The 17,821-nt window shown below is 41.2% G+C and overlaps 1 protein-coding gene across 3 annotated transcripts in view; it reads right to left on the bottom strand.

The window, feature by feature from the left end:
- Positions 1–17,821, bottom strand: part of Ndfip1 (Nedd4 family interacting protein 1) — a 50,716-nt gene that overhangs the window by 9,514 nt on the left and 23,381 nt on the right. For all 3 annotated transcript variants that reach the window (XM_059246040.1, XM_059246039.1, XM_059246041.1), the window contains exons 3-6: positions 11,066–11,196; positions 7,367–7,454; positions 6,181–6,305; positions 671–737 (exon numbers count right to left, since the gene is read on the bottom strand). In XM_059246040.1, coding sequence (XP_059102023.1) covers positions 671–737; positions 6,181–6,305; positions 7,367–7,454; positions 11,066–11,196 — 411 coding nt within the window. The remainder of the gene's footprint in view (positions 1–670; positions 738–6,180; positions 6,306–7,366; positions 7,455–11,065; positions 11,197–17,821) is intronic.

The following is a 17,821-nucleotide window of genomic DNA, read 5'->3' as shown; positions in this document are numbered from 1 at the left end:
TACCACTGCCTCACTTCTGTGTGTGTGTATATAGTTTTAAAACTTCCTTTCGCTATAAAGTAAGTCTTTTTATCAATGGTGAACTACAGAATTCTGGAAACCCCATAATTTCAGAAGTTATAATGTATTAGAGCTATACATTTTCTGTGGACTACTGACAGGTTTAACTAAAGATGGCTCACAAATGGACATGAATTAATTCAATTGGTTACAATACATTTGTATTAACTTGGGGTTAAGTTGGCAAACCTTCTGTGGAAACACCTCCTAAGTAGAAAAAATCCACACTGTACTGTCACTAGTGTGCCCCGCTGATCACAATAAATGAACTGGAAAAGCACTTCACAGACCTGTTTTAACATGCTACTCTACAGGTGGAGACTCCCTAAGCTTCAAGGAAGAAACATCTAAAAACGGCATTTTAAATTGATGCTAAATACAATACAGTGAGATGAGGCTTTACCGAAGTAATTTTAGCTGTCTAATTTCAGACATTTTTGTTTTGTTTTGTTTTTTCGAGACAGGGTTTCTCTGTGTAGCTTTGACCTCCCAAGTGCTGGGATTAAAGGCATGGTTCACTACGACCCGGCTCAAGACATTTTTTTTTTTTTTTAATTTAAGATTTTTTTTTTTTTAACTTACTTCATTTTCTTTTGTTAAAAGCACTTACCTAAAACCAAGAACACCCACCAGAGCCAGTACTGGCCATCAAAGTATCCAGGGAAATAGGTGGAAAACTGGAAGAAGAAAAAAAGGCAGAGACTTTATCACAGGCTAACAGAGCAATTTAATTTACTAATTTTGGGGCACACAAAACCCAACTGTCAGCCAGGCGGTGGTGGCACACACCTTTAATCCCAGCACTCAGGAGGCAGAGCCAGGCGGATCTCTGTGAATTTGAGGCCGTCCTGGTCTACAGAGGAAGACCTAGGACAGGAACCAAAACTACACAGAGAAACCCTGTCTTGAAAAACCAAACCAAACCAAACCACACAACTGTCACTTAGACCACGTACAGATTTTTTTAAATTTATTTATTTAATGTGCATGTTTTGCCTGTATTGTTGTATGTGCACCACATGCATCAAGCTTGGTGCCTGAAGAATTTGGAAGAGAGCATCAGATCCCCTGGAACTGGAGATACGAAAAGTTGTGAGCTACCATGTGGATGCTGGAAATAAGGTCTATTTACATCTAATTTGAAATTGTTTCAACAAATGCAAATAGACTTCTTCAAACGGAAGAAACTTATAAAGTTCTCTTACGAACTCCTTATTTTGCAAGTACACCAAAGAATGGGTTTTGCTTGTGTTGAGGATGGGTTTGGGATATAGCTCAGGCAGGTTTAGTCACACTCCTTCTCTTCAGCCTCCTAAGCACTGGGATAACACACTTGTGCCACCACACTCAACTCTTCATTGTTAGAAAATCTTTAAAATCTCTGGCATGGTGGTGCATGCCTGTAATCCTGGCAATGTTCCACAAAGCATTTCCACCTAAGCATGTGTCTAGTTTCACTATATATACTCAGTACTAGAGCTGATTATTTGGTTGGCGTCACTGTCTCCTTGGCCAGTGAGGTCCAAATTGTTCCTAGCCTTGAATTCTGAACTTTGTATCATGTACTTCATGGTAATCCTATACCTTTGCAAGGAACTGGCACAGGGTATTCTTTTGGCAAGTAAGAACCAAAGGTCTCTTAAAAGAGAAAAAGAATACAGATGGTCCCTAACAATAGTAACTAATTTTATGACAGAACAAAGAGCAATATGCACTCAGTAAAAAACCATCTTTTGCATTTGAGTCTTCCCCTAGCCTTGTGATAGACAGGATGAAACAAAGTCTCTCAGGATGCTGGGTAGTAGCCAGCTGCAGCTCTCTGTCAGCCTTGAGATCATGGGGTAAACAGCCAGTGCACTAGCATACTATGATACCACGCTGTACCATTCGGCAGAGTAAATATATTAAATGCATGTGCAGTTCACGCTCTTCTGTGAAGTACTGCTGTGTTTTAGAGTGATACCTAAACCACCAGCCTTTAACCCTGAAGGGAGCAAGAACTACAGCAACAACTGAGATTCCAGCTCTCCCTGCCAATGCTGATTGCTGATCTAATGAACCTCTACGGCAGGACCTGTTTTTGTGAGGAATGAAAACTTACCCTATTTTTTCTGACTTGCTAACTTACTTTGACCTTTGTTTTCATTTAGATTCCAAAGATACCTAATATTATAAATTCAGTCTATTTAATAGTCTACATTTTTTTGGCCATTCAGTTAAAAATTTTGTGTTTTAATAGATCTGTACTAATGTTACTTCTCTTTGGAGGCCCCTTGTCCAAAGTCTGAGAATTAAAATGTCATATTCCCTCTTTGTCTATGGGAGATTGATATGGGATATCCTTCTGTATGCTTCGATTATGCGTTGCTTTTATTGGTTGATGAATAAAGCTGCTTTGGCCTATGGTAAGGCAGAATATAGCTACGTGGGAAAGCCAAACTGAATACAGGGAGAAAGAAAGGCGGAGTCAAGCAGACACTATCCTGCCGCAAGATGCCAGCAGACTGGTAATGTCATGGCCACATGACAAAATATAGATTAATAGAAATGGGCTAATTTAAGTTGTAAGAGCTAGTTAGTAATAAGCCTGGGCAATAGGCCAAATATTTATAATTAATATAAGCCTCTGAGTGATTATTTTATAAGCGGCTGCAGGACCAGGTGGGAAGCAGAAAAGCCTCCAGCTAAAGGAGATAGCTTCCAAGACCCTCATGAATGCTTTAAATGGCAGACAGTTCCAAAGCCTATGCATATAGTCTTTCCATACATACAGACCTTTGATAAAGTTTGATTATGACCCGAATACAATAAGAGATTAATGATAAGGGTCACTGAAGTAACTAACAATATACTGTGATAAGTTATATAAACATGGTTCATCCAAAAAAAAAAAAAAATCTTGCTGCCATAAAGAACTTAGAAACCGCAATATAAATTTTTTTCTTTCATTATTGTATGAAAACTTTCACTTTTCACTAAAAGCACGTAGCTTCTCTTTGGCATATCCAAACTACCAGCATCACTATGTCGGCAATTTGGGACCATCACCATTTAAAATAAGGATTACCAACCACAAGCACTGTGATACCAAGATGGTCTGATAACCAGGATGGCTCCCAAGCAAGGTAATTTTTGAACAGGGTGGCTTGAGAATTTATTCTGTTCTGTATGGTATGCCATTTAAAACTCATGAACTGGGGCCAGGCATGGTGGTGCATGCCTTTGATCCCAGCACTCAGAAGGTAGAAGCAGGTGGATCTCTGTGAGGTCAAAGCCAGTCTGGTCTACACAGCAAGTCCCAGTCCAGCCAAAGCTAAATAATGAGACACTGTTGTAGCTGGATTTTTTTCTGTGACCCTCCCGGTCCTGCAGCCACTCAGACCCAAATAAACATACAGAGAAAGGCTTATTATTTTCAAACTATGGCCATGGCAAGCTTCTTGCTAGCTAGCTCTTATATCTTAAATTAACCCATTTCTATAAATCTACCTTGCCACATGGCTTGTGGCTTACCAGTACCTTTATATCTTGCTTCTCCTGGCGGTGGCTAGCAGTGTCTCCTCTGCTCTGTCTTTTTCCTTCCCCTCTTTCTAGTTAGAATGTCCCGCCTAACCTTATTTTGCCTCACCACTAGCCAAACAGCTTTATTTATTAACCAATCAGAGTAACACATATTCATAGCATACAAAAGGACATTACCCATCACATTGTCTTGAAACAAACAAAAACAAACCTTATCAATTGTTTCTGAAAAATTCAGAAGCTGAGCAGCAGAGATACAGGAGGCTCTGTGCATGCATACCTTCTATTCTGTGTGTGTGTGTGTGTGCGAGCGCGCGCGCGCGCGTGCGCGCAGAGAAGAACCTCAGGTGCTGGTCCTAGCTTTCTACCTTGTTAAAAACAGGGTCTCAACCGGGCGGTGGTGGCGCACGCCTTTAATCCCAGCACTCGGGAGGCAGAGCCAGGCGGATCTCTGTGAGTTCGAGGCCAGCCTGGGCTACCAAGTGAGTTCCAGGAAAGGCACAAAGCTACACAGAGAAACCCTGTCTCGAAAAACCAAAAAAAAAAGGGTCTCCCCATGCTACATAGAGACACTAGCTGGCCTGCTCCCTTCCAGGGATTCTTCTGTCTTTGCCTCTCATCTCCTCACAGGAATGCTGGTAATACAAAGCATATACTACTGTATCTGGCTTTTACTCAGGTTTTAGGAATCCAAAATCAGAACATCATGCTTTTGTGGTAAGCACTTTCCCACTGAGCCATCTTCCCAGCTCCTAATATGTTATTTCTTAATGAAACAACAATTAAAATCTATAAAAGAAATGACAACTTCTCTTGGACTTGGGTCTTAAAGTCCATTGGTTTTGACTGTTTCTTTGTGCTTCCTAAAGTTCATGTTTTTAGGTGAATATAAATGAACTATGGGGGGGTGAGGGGGACCCACAATTACCTAAATTTCAAAGGATTTTAGATTCCTAAAATAGCCAATGAGTTCTCTAGAACTGCTTTGAAAATTTGCAAGGGCCAATTAACATCCATTAGTTATATGTGTTGTTTATGTGTGGTGTGCATGCATGGTGCAAACATGCACCGGTGTGCATGGACACACACACAGAATCCAGAGTGTGTGTGTGTGTCTTTAGGTGTCTTCCGCTATCACTCTTCACCTCATTTCCTCAAGACAAAGTCTCACTGAATCAGAAGCTTGCCTTTTTGACTGGGCAGTGAGCTCTGGGATCTGCCTAACTCCATTCGCCAATGCTTGGGGGTTATAGACACATGTAGCTATGCCCACCTTTTATGTGAGTGGGGACTCAAAACTGGGGTCCTCATGCTTGAGAGCAAGTGCTCATACCCACTGAACCATCTCCCCAGCCACAGTAAACCAGTTTAAAATATCCTGGTTTCTCTGCCAGGCTGACAATAGCAACAAACTCATCTGAAAACTCATTTGTTGGTTTGCTGTTTGTAGACAGGATCTCCCTGTATGGTCCTGGCAGGCTTGGAACTCATTATGTAACCAGGGTGGCCTTGAACCCATAGAGATCTACCCATCTCTGCTGGGATTAAAGGTATGTCCCTATGCATGGCAGCAAAGTATACTTTAAAAATGTATTGAACCCTTGGCCGGGCGGTGGTGGTGCACGCCTTTAATCCCAGCACTCGGGAGGCAGAGCCAGGCGGGATCTCTGTGAGTTCGAGGCCAGCCTGGGCTACCAAGTGAGTTCCAGGAAAGGCGCAAAGCTACACAGAGAAACCCTGTCTCGAAAAACCAAAAAAAAAAAAAAAAAATGTATTGAACCCACTGGTAATCTGGTTCAACATCCAGGTTTTTCAAGTATACTCTGTAGCAGATCCTGACATGCACAGCAGCTCTATCAGCATCATCAGGCATATCATCAAGGAGTATTCAGAGAACACTGGAGATGACCAGAGCCCTGAGTTCCAAGAGACTGAGCATAAGCACATCCTGGGCTTATTGAAGAATTTCTAGAACCCTAGGCCAAGCATCTTGTGGACCTAGGCTCCATCTTTGAAACCATTTCTATACAGTTGTGGGGCTTTGAAGAAATTCGAGCTATTTTTTTAAAAGTGTCTATATGTTCTATAATTTAAACTATTTTATGCAATATCAACTGGGAACTCACATATCACAGAAAACACACATTGCTATAATTTTGTCAAAAGAAATTCCCTAATGGAGCAGTGGACACTTCTGCATAATCAGTCCTAGAAGGAAAAATTAGGGAAGGGTAGACAATGCCATGAAATGAAAATTTCACCAGAATTAACAAAAAGAATGCCTGCCTTTTCTGAGTCAGCAAAGAACTGATACCCTCTGTATCACAGAAACTCCAGGTGTCCACACCCATCAGCACTTCATACACATCAAAACCAGCTGTACTACAGATCATCTCCTAGATCTGAACATAGAACAAGGAGACAGGAATTGTATGCAACTGATTTTAGCTCACTTTATCATGGAATCAGAACAAAGACAAACCAGATTATCACTTTAAATATCAAAATAACAAAAAATGAAAATGGAAAATCAAATACTCAAAGTCCTTCTAATTACTGCCTCTCTCTACGATCTATGTTCTCTGCTATGCAACTTACCCTGACGATAAGGATCCACTTAATTAGAGAGAGACCAAATCCTGAGATGGCCCCATACCTTCCCGCAGCCGAGGTGGTCAGGCAAAAAGACAAGAAAAACCCAATCCAGTTGAAGAGGAATGCCACTGTAAGAGTGGAAGCAGAAGATATGTTAGCCAAGGGACAGGAGTGTTCTCTGCAGCAGCCTCTGCAGCCGTCCTTGACAAAGCATCTCTGCCTCCCCACAAATGCCCCTTCTTCGATCTCCCTCCAAAGCAAGGAAGGACTTTGTGAATCTCAGGTTGCATCCTGTGTGCTGCCGTCCGTGCCCACCAACCTGCTCCTGTCTTTGCTACCACACAGGTTAGTAAGTAAACTAAACACTTTGGAAAGTAAACTGGAGCCTCCAGATAAACGTGACTCAAGTTACTCGTCCTCCTGCTCTGTGTCTTCTAACAGCTCACAGCCATCACTTCTTCTGCACTGCGTTTTGTGTTTTAATAGAGTAAATAAAATAGGTGCTCACTGGTAAGGGAGGTGCATAAAAAGATGAATATAAAACAATATTAAGAAGGAGAAAGTCGCCGGGCGGTGGTGGCGCACGCCTTTAATCCCAGCACTCGGGAGGCAGAGCCAGGCGGATCTCTGTGAGTTCGAGGCCAGCCTGGGCTACCAAGTGAGTTCCAGGAAAAGGCGCAAAGCTACACAGAGAAACCCTGTCTCGAAAAACCAAAAAAAAAAAAAAAAAAAAAAAAAAAAAGGAGAAAGTCAGATTGACTTTGATCTATCAGAAAAATAGAAATGTACAGAACAAAATCCATCAGACAAAGTTTTTGCATTCCTACTCTGCCGCCTGGTTATAAGCAGCAGTAACAGCAATGAGCCCGGTGGGCCTGGAAGACGAGACTTGGCGTGTGTTAAAAATGAAGCATCTTGCTGGGCGGTGGTGGTACACGTCTTTAATCCCAGCACTCGGGAGGCAGAGGAAGGCGAATCTCTGTGAGTTTGAGGCCAGCCTGGTCTACAAAGCGAGTTCCAGGAAAGGCGCAAAGCTACACAGAGAAACCCTGTCTCAAAAAACAAACAAACAAACAAACAAACAAACAAACAAACAAAAAGGAGCATCTTAACTCCTTTAATCATACTTTCCACTGATGAATTCAGAGCACTTGTGTTTGTAGGAAGTGACTGCTGTGTATATACTTACTGAAAAAAGTTAACATAAAAATCCCATCGTTTCCTATCCTCAGCTGGTCAGTATCATCAAAATCATCCCGACCCACAAAATCTTCATCCTAAATGAAGGAAAAAGCATAAGACAAAGTCACGATGAATTATTTCTAGACAAAGGAATGACATCAGGAAAACACAAGGAGTGAATACAAGTATCTAGGAGTGCATTTATTACTGTGGTTGAATTCAGAACTTTAAAGGTTCAGCATCTTAGTAACTCCAGCTTTCCAAACTATTTTTTATTTATAGTCCAAGTTACTATTCTTATTATTAGTTATTATTTGTGGGGGAACTAAACCTAGGATCTCACAAATGCTAAGCAGGAACTCTACCATAAGCTACATTTCTAGCCCCATACCAAATCCTTTCAAGAAAATCCCTCAGCTGGGCATGGTGGCATACACCTTTAACCCCAGCGCTCAGGAGGCAGAGGCGGGTAGATCTCTAACTTCCAAGCTAGCCTGGTCTACACAGCAAGTTCTAGCCCACTAAGGCGTACATAGTAAGACCCTACCTCAAAAAGGAAAAAAGTTATCTACACATGTGACTTAAACTCTACAGTACCAGCTACCCAGCATCTGTTAGGGGCCTATAATATCAGGAATCTAGAGCCCACTGAAGAGGTAACACTGGCAGCTCAAGTGCCTCCCTACTGACAGACGGGATCTGTCCATCCTAATCTGAAAAGACAGTTAGTACAGCCTAGAAGAACATGTTCCTGGCCAACGTATGTGGCCTACCTTTTCAAATGATGTAGACTATGTATTGAGTGATTTGAAAGAAACTGGATATGTCAGGAGGTGGTGGCACACACCTTTAATCTCAGCACTAAGGAGGCAGAGACAGGCAGATCTCTGTGAGTTCAAGGCCAACCTGGATCATCTAGTAAAAAGACACAGTTCTTGATGTCCACAGCTCTTACGTAGTATGGATACAAGTATTTGGAAGCCTTTTACAACTAAGCTGGATGTTAAGCTCCATGTACTGATGCAAACAAATCTCCTTACCCACTGCAAAATACCTCTATTTTATACCTTAAAAAGTACCTCTATATATCTACCTTTAAGAATTTCCTAAGTATGTACAGCTGTCTAAAGAATTTTAAGTGTTCTGTAATTAATCAGAGCTAATTTCTACACTGGTCTAGTCCAACAGGTCTGCAGAGTATAGTACATGGACCGAGTACATGAAATACATAAAGGAGACCCACCTCTCACTGGAACACTGGGCAGGAATTAAGAACTACTTTTTTCTTTTTAAAATTTATTTTTTGAGGTATGAGTGTTCTGTCTGCATGTATGTCTGCATTAATGCTTGCATGCCAGAAGAGGGCATCAGATCCCATTATAGATGGTTGTGAGCTACCATGTTGTTGCTGGGAATCGAACTCAGGACCTCTTGAAGAACAGCCAGTACTCATAATTGCTGGGCCATCTCTCCAGCCCGAAGTTAAGTACTATTGAAAGGGCTACTCCAGGGCTGGAGAGATGGCTCAGAGGTTAAGAGCACTGACTGTACTTCCAGAGGTCCTGAGTTCAATTCCCAGTAACCACATGGTGGCTCACAACCATCTGTAATGAGATCTGGCGCCCTCTTCTGTATACATAATAAAAAAATTAAAAAAAAAAAAAAAAAGGGCTACTCCAGAGAGGGAGCACTTCTTCTGGTGGCCTTAAGATACATGAACGGCATAAACAGAACCCTCCCCTTGCATGAAAGATCTGCTGTAATTGGTGCAAACACCCCTTCACTGACTATTGGGTCTGCTTGCTAACTTGGCTAGGAGACTAACTCTCTTTGTTGCCTCCTCAGTGCTGCAATGTTAGACCCAATAAAGGATTCTCATGTGGTCTTTACTTGCCTACTTTCTTTTTTTTTTTTTTAATTTTTTATTTTCCAAGACAGGGTTTTTTTTTTTTTTTTTTGGTTTTTCGAGACAGGGTTTCTCTGTGTAGCTTTGCGCCTTTCCTGGAACTCACTTGGTAGACCAGGCTGGCCTCGAACTCACAGAGATCCGCCTGGCTCTGCCTCCCGAGTGCTGGGATTAAAGGCGTGCGCCACCACCGCCCGGCCAAGACAGGGTTTTTCCGTGTAGCCCTGGCTGTCCTGAAACTCACTTTGTAGACCACACTGGCCTCGAACTCAAAGATTACCTGTTTCTGCCTCCCAAGTGTTGGGATTAAAGGCGTGTACCATCACTCCCAGCTTACTTGCTTACTTTTAAGTAGAGCTAGGGGATCCAAGGCTGCACAAGAGCTGGCACACTAGAAGGCTCTGCCTGCTGCTGCCACTTTGCTGAATGTTTGCTTATTTTTGATTCCTTCCTTCCAGCATCCCATGTATCCCAGGCTGGTTATGAACTCAAGAGTGCAGCTGAGGATGACCTTGAACTTGTGATCCTCCTGCTTCCTCATCCTGAGTGGTGGGATTACAAGTGTGCGCCATCACATTTGGTATATGCTGTGCTGCAGATGGAACCCAGGGCTTTGGTAGGCAAGCACTCTACCAACTGAGCTACACTCCTATTCCAATCTGCATCAATCTTAAATCTCTGCTAAAACTGCATCCCACTCCCATCCCATCTCCAGCAAGCTAGACAAGATCTGAACTTACAAATGGCATGATCTGGGATATTGGAGGCACAAGGTTTACCTAGATGATGCTAGGTCTCTTATGAGTTTCATTCAATTATGTCATTTGTATTTCTTCTCTCCACAGGCATCCCTTATAGCTATGAGCTAATACCAAAATATTAGGTGTGTAAATCAAAGCAAAGTCAGTGTATTTTCTAAGTCCTCTCCTTCCACTCCAGGAGTCTTGCGGGCCACAAGAATATATTATAGAGATCCAGCTGTGTATTAAAGCTATACTTTGACCGACCAAAGGTCCGTCAAATGGGAAGCCATTTATCACGGAATATTTGGTGTTATATAGCCTTAATATTTCAGCTGTCTTCTGCTATGAAATTCTTGCGTACCCAAATACTCCTAGACTATACTGGCAAACAGCTAAGCTTCTCAGATGCTGATCCACTAATAGCTAACACCCTTACAAGGCCTAGGAGACTAGCAAGCGGCAGATGCATAGCTTTGTTTCTTGTGCAAAAGAAGCTCATACCATCCCTTGCCTTCAAGCCTAGTGGCATTCCAGAGCAATTGACTGAGAACTATAGGGCTTTCTGCATAACTAGGTGCAGTAAGGAGTGGAGCGGAATTCCACAGACTGACACAGAACGGCCTGGCCAGAGAGAGGAGAGGAAGACAGAGATTCTGTAGAGGGTAAAGTAGATCTCTTGTAGAGTTTATCAGGGCCAGGGGTAAGGAGCCAGGAAGGATAGATGGAGGACGAAGAACAGGTCAAAAGCATAGGAGCTTACTAAAACTACGAGGACAGGAAAACTGGGCACAGAGAGGAGCTGACTGTGAGGACAGAGCTGAAGCTGTATAGAGTTTTGTCATTGAGGAATAAAGTTAACGGACAAAAGAGCGTAGTGTAATGTAGATTCCTTTCCCTCAGATACCCCATGCCCTATGTAGTGTCTTTCCCTGCTTAAAATCAGCTGTAACCAAGACAACTCAATATTGGATAATGAAAGTAACTTAATTCCAACTAAGTAGCCCCAAAACATAGATAAAACAAAAACAAAAGCAAACAAACAAAACAAACTGCTTACTCTTCCAGGAACCAATGGGATCGTGGCTTCAGTCTTGGTTCTCTCAGCCTCATCATAACTGGGCAGTGTTGTAGCCACGTTGTAAGATGGGGGCTTTGGAAACCCAGATTCGTCTTTGTAGTCAAAATATGCTGCAGGAAAAAAAGGAAGTAACAAAATCCATCTGAAGCAAAAGACATTTATTTATAAATGAATGTGACACTCGGGATGATTTTTAAGTGTATATTTAAAAACTTGATTCACCACACCTTTAGTCCTAGCACTCAGGAGGCAAAGGCAGGTAGATATCTGTGAGTTCAAGGTCAACCTGTTCTACATAGCAAGTTCCAATTCAGCTAAGGCTACATTGTGAGACCCTGCCTCAAAATACACACATACATTCATACATGAAAATAAATAAATTAAAATTAAAAACTCACTTTATATCCTTCTTTCCAATTGTTTGGACCACTCTTAAGAGACATTTATTCTGTGGTACTGGGGATCAAATCCAGGGCCTTGTGTGCAAGCACTCTACCATCGAGTTGCATCTCCAACCCATTCTACTTTTTATTTTGCCCAGGCTGCCCTTGAACTTAGAATCTTCCTGTCCCAGACTCATAAGTGACCACCAGACCTGGAAATTTAAATAGTCATGGAAAACACTTAGGCTAACACTTTACATGAGCCAGGCATGGTGGCACGTGCCTGTGATCTCCGATACTTGGAAGATGATGTTATAGGGTCACAAGCTTGAGCCCAGCCTAGGAAACACAGCAAGATCTCCTGTCAAAGGATTAAAAAAAGCCTTCACATGTGCACTAAGATCTATACTGTGGTTTCCTCTTATTAAAAAAAGGTGAAAAATCAACCTTAAGAAAAAGGAAAAGGCTTAATACTCATGTGTTCCTGTACTTGGACTCATGTTTTCTCAAATGATACCACCTACTTGGAAGGTTTGATTTTTCTGACTTCAAGCCTACATGCTAGCTTTCTGTTACATAAACCAATTCATGATGAAGAAAAACTGCAAGCCTGTCGATGCTCCAACACCTTTAACAGGAATTAACGCCTACAAGAGAAAAACCTTCATGTAAAATTGTTTAAAGAGTTGTTTTACTTGTAATTGTTTGATGTCACTGTGTGTTTGTGGTAGTGTGTGACTGTGCATTCTGGTTGCTGAGAATGTTAGACACTTAGATTTTGTAGCAGGAATTTGTCAAAAATCAGACTGTGGTGCTGGGAATGAAGATTTAACTGCCCAACTGTCTCTAGTGCTGTAAATGTTTTAAAACCTACTTATGTCATTTTGAATTTATGGAATAGGGACAAACTCATAAGAGAAAAACCCTATTCATGTTAACAGTTTGATAAAGACTTTATACATCAGAGTTATCTTCAGCTTTGAGGAAAAAAAATCACATTTCATTGATTTTTCATCATATCCTTGAAGTAAGTAAATTACTTAGCATGTTCATTCAACACTGATGGTGGAGATCAATGCATTGTGGTTTCTATTTTGAAACATTTTAGGTAGATACTCAAGTGTGCTATATGTGTGACAAATTTATTTAGTGAAGTTTATTTTGTGGTCTTTATATTCCTTCTGTGGCTTTTGTTCATCTTCTATTGTGCTTTTACTTAGTGACAGGTATTTTTCTGCTGCGATGTACAGAACTGGATCCACATCATCTAAGTGGTCCATTGTTTATTTAAATACCAGGTAGTGTGTGATCACACTTTTCAAGTGGGTGTCTGTGAAAGGGTGGTGGGTTGTTGTTTCTGGTTTTGTTTTTCATGTTTTCACATATTCTCTTGAGATTTTTGTCATTTGTTATTCACCCTGACTTGAATATCAGTAATTATTCAGGGATACATTTGAACTCATGATCCTCATGTGACTGCCTCCTGAATACAAGTCCAACAATAGATGATGTACTCCCAATGTGTGTATTTTGTCAACACAATTTAACAATGTTAATGTTAAAATGCTTAATAGAAGAGAATATAAGGAACATTAAATGCCTCATTAATGGGGGAGGGGTGGAGAAAAAAAGAAAAGGCTTAATACCCATGTGTTCCTGTACTTGGACTCATGTTTTTATTTCATACTGTTTTCTGATGAGCTGAGGTAACTAATTTGGTTATAAAAATAATTCTCTAAGAAATCTTTCATCCCCCCCCCCTTTTTTTTTTTTTTTGGTTTTTCGAGACAGGGTTTCTCTATGTAGTTTTTGGTGCCTGTCCTGGATCTCGATTTGTAGACCAGGCTGGCCTCGAACTCAGAGAGATCCGCCTGGCTCTGCCTCCCAAGCAGTGGGATTAAAGGCATGCGCCACCACCGCCACCTGACTCCTTTCCTCTTTTGAACACTGTATTTCATGCTCACTGGCTTCTATTACAAAAGAAGTAGCATAACAGAAAACTTCTAAGCATTTTTTAAGTTTTGAAAAAAGAAAATTCTACAGTTCATCTAACATTTGTCTTACTTTTATTCTCTAGTTATAAATTAACTTCTCCATAAAATATTTTGTCGCAGGCTGGTGAGATGGCTCAGAGGTTAAGAGCACTGACTGCCCTTCCAGAGGTCCTGAGTTCAATTCCCAGCAAACACATAGTGGCTCACAACCATGTATAATGAGATCTGGTGCCCTCTTCTAGTGTGGTGCCCTCTTCCGGTGTGCAGGCAAACATGCAGGCAGAACACTGTATACATAATAAATAAATCTATTTAAAAAAATTTTTTTGTTGCTGTGTAGCCCCGGCTGGCCTAAAACTACCACTGCCCTGCCTTGACCTCCAGGGTACTGATATTAGAAGTGTGAACTACTATACTAGCTAACTTTAACATTTTTACTATAATCCATTACTGAAATTGTCAATCATCAATGCCCCTCATTAACAGAAAACAAAAAGAGAATAATAATTTCCCTCTTTCTTCTCCTTGTCTTCCTCCTCTTCTTCTGTAATAGGGTCTAGCCATATAAAACTCAGTCTGGCAGAGCACCTGTGTGGCCTGGGCAGGCGTCTCTGGGCAGGCGTCTCCATGATGGGTAAGGTGACCTGCTGACGTCCCACACAACCCAAGTCAGAAGCTCATTTTTTAATAAAGTCCCTGGCCCCTGTTTTGGGTTAACTGTTGCCTTGCTTGTTGACCTTGACCTTGATATCCTCCCTATGCTAATTCCCTGCCAGGTTCCACCCTCCTGAATGCTTAAGAGAAGTTCCTTGTCCGTGTATCCTGAATAATGGGTGTTAACAGCTTAGATGCAAGATTGTAAAACATCAGTAGCGAACTTCTGCCCTCCGGGGTTCTCCCATTGTGCTGTAAGCCTGTATTTAAGACCTCCTCCCTCCTTCAATAAATGACATTAGGCATTGAAAATTAAAATATATATATATAAAAATTGAATGAATACTGCGAATGTAATCTATGAATACCACAAATGTGATTAATATCATGAGTGTAATTAATGAATATCATGAGTGTAATTTAAAAAAAAAAAAAGAAATATACAAACATGTTAAAAAAAAAAACAAAACCCTCAGTCTGGGGGACCGGAGAGATGGCTCAGTAGTTAAGAGCACTGGCTGCTGTTCCAGAAGTCCTGAGTTCAATTCCCAGCAAGGACATGGCAGCTCATAACCACCTATAATGGGATCTGATGCCCTTTTCTGTCTGATGCCCTCTTCTGTCATGCAGGCATACATGCCAATACAGCACTCATATACACAAAATACATAAATAAGTAATCTTTAAAGGATTATGTACTCAGTCTGTACTCAAACTGTCTCCAGTCTCAGCATGAGCCATCATGCCCAGTCTATAATACTAACACTTTTCTGGTGGAGGCAGAAAAACCAGGAGTTCAAGGTCACTCTCCCTATACAAAGTATTTGAGGACAACCTGGTCTATAGAGATACTTTCTCAAAACAAAGGTATGAAAATTCAATATCCATTTTAAAAAAAGGAAAATACAAAAACGTCCTTAATTTGGTCACAACTGTCTAGAAAATACTCACTAGTGTGACTTGGGCTATAACACCGCAGTGGCAAAGCACCTGCTTCCTTCCTGTCTCCAGTAATGCAAACAAACAAACACCCAAAGAAAACATGGTCATCGGTAAATTATGGAAAGTTTTTTCCTCAAGATTAGAGAAAAAGGGCTGGAGAGACAGCTCAGCAGTTCTAAGTGCTTGCTGCCACTCCAGAACCCCGAGTGCAAAGTTCACAACCCCTCTAACTCCAGCTCCAGGGGTCCCATGCCCTCTTCTGGCTTCTGCTGGCACCCACACAAACATTGCATACACATACAAAAGCATGGATATATAAACTAAAAAAAAAAAGTAAAAACAAACAAGTAAGAAATAAATATTAGGGGCTGGAGAGATGATGGCTCAGAGGTTAAGAGCACTGGCTGTTCTTGCAGAACAGAGTTCAATTCCCAGCAACCACATGGTGGCTCACAACCATCTGTAATGAGATCTGACACCCTCTTCCGGCATGCAGGCAGAGCACTGTATACATAATAAATAAATCTTTAAAAAAGAAAAAAAGGAAGGAAGGAAGGAAGATAGACAGATAGATAGATAGATAGATAGATAGATAGATAGATAGATAGATTAGAGAACAAGATGAAAATGTCTACCATCACCATCTCTAACCAAATCTCTCAGAAATCTTAGTTGGTGCAATACAATAAGAATATGGAAAAAAAAAAAGAAGAAGAACCAGAAAGCAACATTTAATGGTAATTGGCAATCACAGATGATACTGCATACACAGAAAATCCAAAATAATCCAAAGGCTAGTCAAGTGCATGAACAGCAATGTTTCTGGATATAATATAAGCCATATGTGTACCTGCATATACCAACAACAAACAAAATCTCAATAAATAAGGTGGGGGGTATTTGACCATGTTCCTAAGTTGGAAGGCATTACACAGATGCTAACTTTGTTTTTGTGTGTGTGTGTGTGTGTGTGTGTGTGTGTGTGTGTGTGTGTGTGTCTGTGGTATATGCATATATGTTTGTGGTGAACATGTATGTAAGTATGCATACACATGATGAAGGAAGCTAGAAGTCAGTCAACACTGCCTATTTTCCGCTATCACTCCCCCCCCCTCCCTCCCCCCCCAGTTTTTTGAGACAAGGTTTCTTCTCTGTGTAGCCCTGGCTGTCCTGGAAATTGCTCTGGAGACAGAGCTAGCTTTGAACTCAGAGATCCACTTGCCTCTGCCTCCCAAATGCGGGTGTGTGCCACCACTGCCTGGCTACTTTCAACCTTTTCTCCCCCTTTTTGTGCATGGGCTTGTGTGGGACAGGGTGTCTGGGTGTATGGTGTATGCTTGTATACATGTTTGTGTGTGCGAATGTGAAGCTGACAATGGATACCTTCCTCTGTTACTCTCACTGTTTTTTGTTTTTTGAAACAAGGTCTCTCACTGAACTTGGAGCTCACCAATTGGCTGGACTGGTGGCCAGAGAGCTCCAGGAATCCACCTATCTCTGCCCACTAACATTGTGGATACAGATATACACGAGATTCTGTCTCAAACTCTGTCAATCTGTCTATCTATCTGTCTCTCTCACATACACACTCAATCCATAAACCTCAATTGATAAAGACAGACTCTACTATCTAATGGGATTTATCTATCAGATTATTTCCAGTTATAATCTCTATGTCAAAAGAATTTTTAGGGGCTGGAGAGATGGCTCAGAGGTTAATAGCACTGACTCCTCTTCCAGAGGTCCTGAGTTCAATTCCCAGCAACCACATGGTGGCTCACAACCATCTGTAATGAGATCTGGTGCCCTCTTCTGGCCTGCAGGCATACATGCTGTATACATAATAAATAAATACATCTTAAAAAAATAAAGGATACTTGGTACATTAGGTTCACTATCTGTACTTTAAAAAAAAAAAAAAAAAAAAAAAAAAAGAATTTTTAGAAATATAAAATGTAGATGAATAAGGCAGAAGTATTTGAGAAAGAATATCTAAAATGGTTAAAAGTTGGAGGCAGGAGGGTCAGGAGTTCAAGGCCAGCCTCAGCTACACAGAGTTGCTTGTATGGGCTGAGACCCTTGCCTCAATAAACAAACGAAACCAACCCCCCAAAGAACAAAAAAATTTACAACTATAGAGGGTAGATATTCAAATACTAGTCAAAAAATGATGATTCTGGGTAGCAAATCATAAAGAACTTTTGATCATGAATGAAACAGTGAATCCAAACTCTTATTAATGAGTTGGGTACATTTAAGAGAAGACCAGAATTTATGACCATGGGTTGAGTATTGCAGCACACACTTGTAATCCCAGCACTGGGGAGCAAGAGGACCGCACAGTAGGAAAGCCGTGAATTGTGTGATTTCTTTTCCAAATTTTGGTGTTCTACTCTTTAAAAAACTGTATTGCCTACAGGACTGGGGAACAAACCCAGGGCCTCACACAGGCCAGGCAAGTTCTCCACCACTGAACTACACTCCCATCTCTTGGCGTTCCACACAATTAAAACGGTGGCTTCAGAGTCCCAGAATACCAAAGGAATCAATCTCATATCAACTGTCAACGGCTTCCCAAAGTGCCATAATAAAAGGATGCAAAGTCTGTCAAGGCTTTACACGGATGAATGTCTTCAATTTTCCTATGATAAAATGGAGGCTGGGGTTCAGTAGGGGCACATGGCTCTCTATTCGCCACTCTGCCACAATCCTGTTTTATAGAATATGGAAGTAGCTCTATCAAACCGGTGAACTGAGGCTGT

This window comes from Peromyscus eremicus, chromosome 19 (genome assembly GCF_949786415.1).
Source record: "Peromyscus eremicus chromosome 19, PerEre_H2_v1, whole genome shotgun sequence".
Taxonomy (NCBI): Eukaryota; Metazoa; Chordata; class Mammalia; order Rodentia; family Cricetidae; genus Peromyscus; species Peromyscus eremicus.
This window is presented reverse-complemented; position numbering and strand designations above follow the sequence as displayed.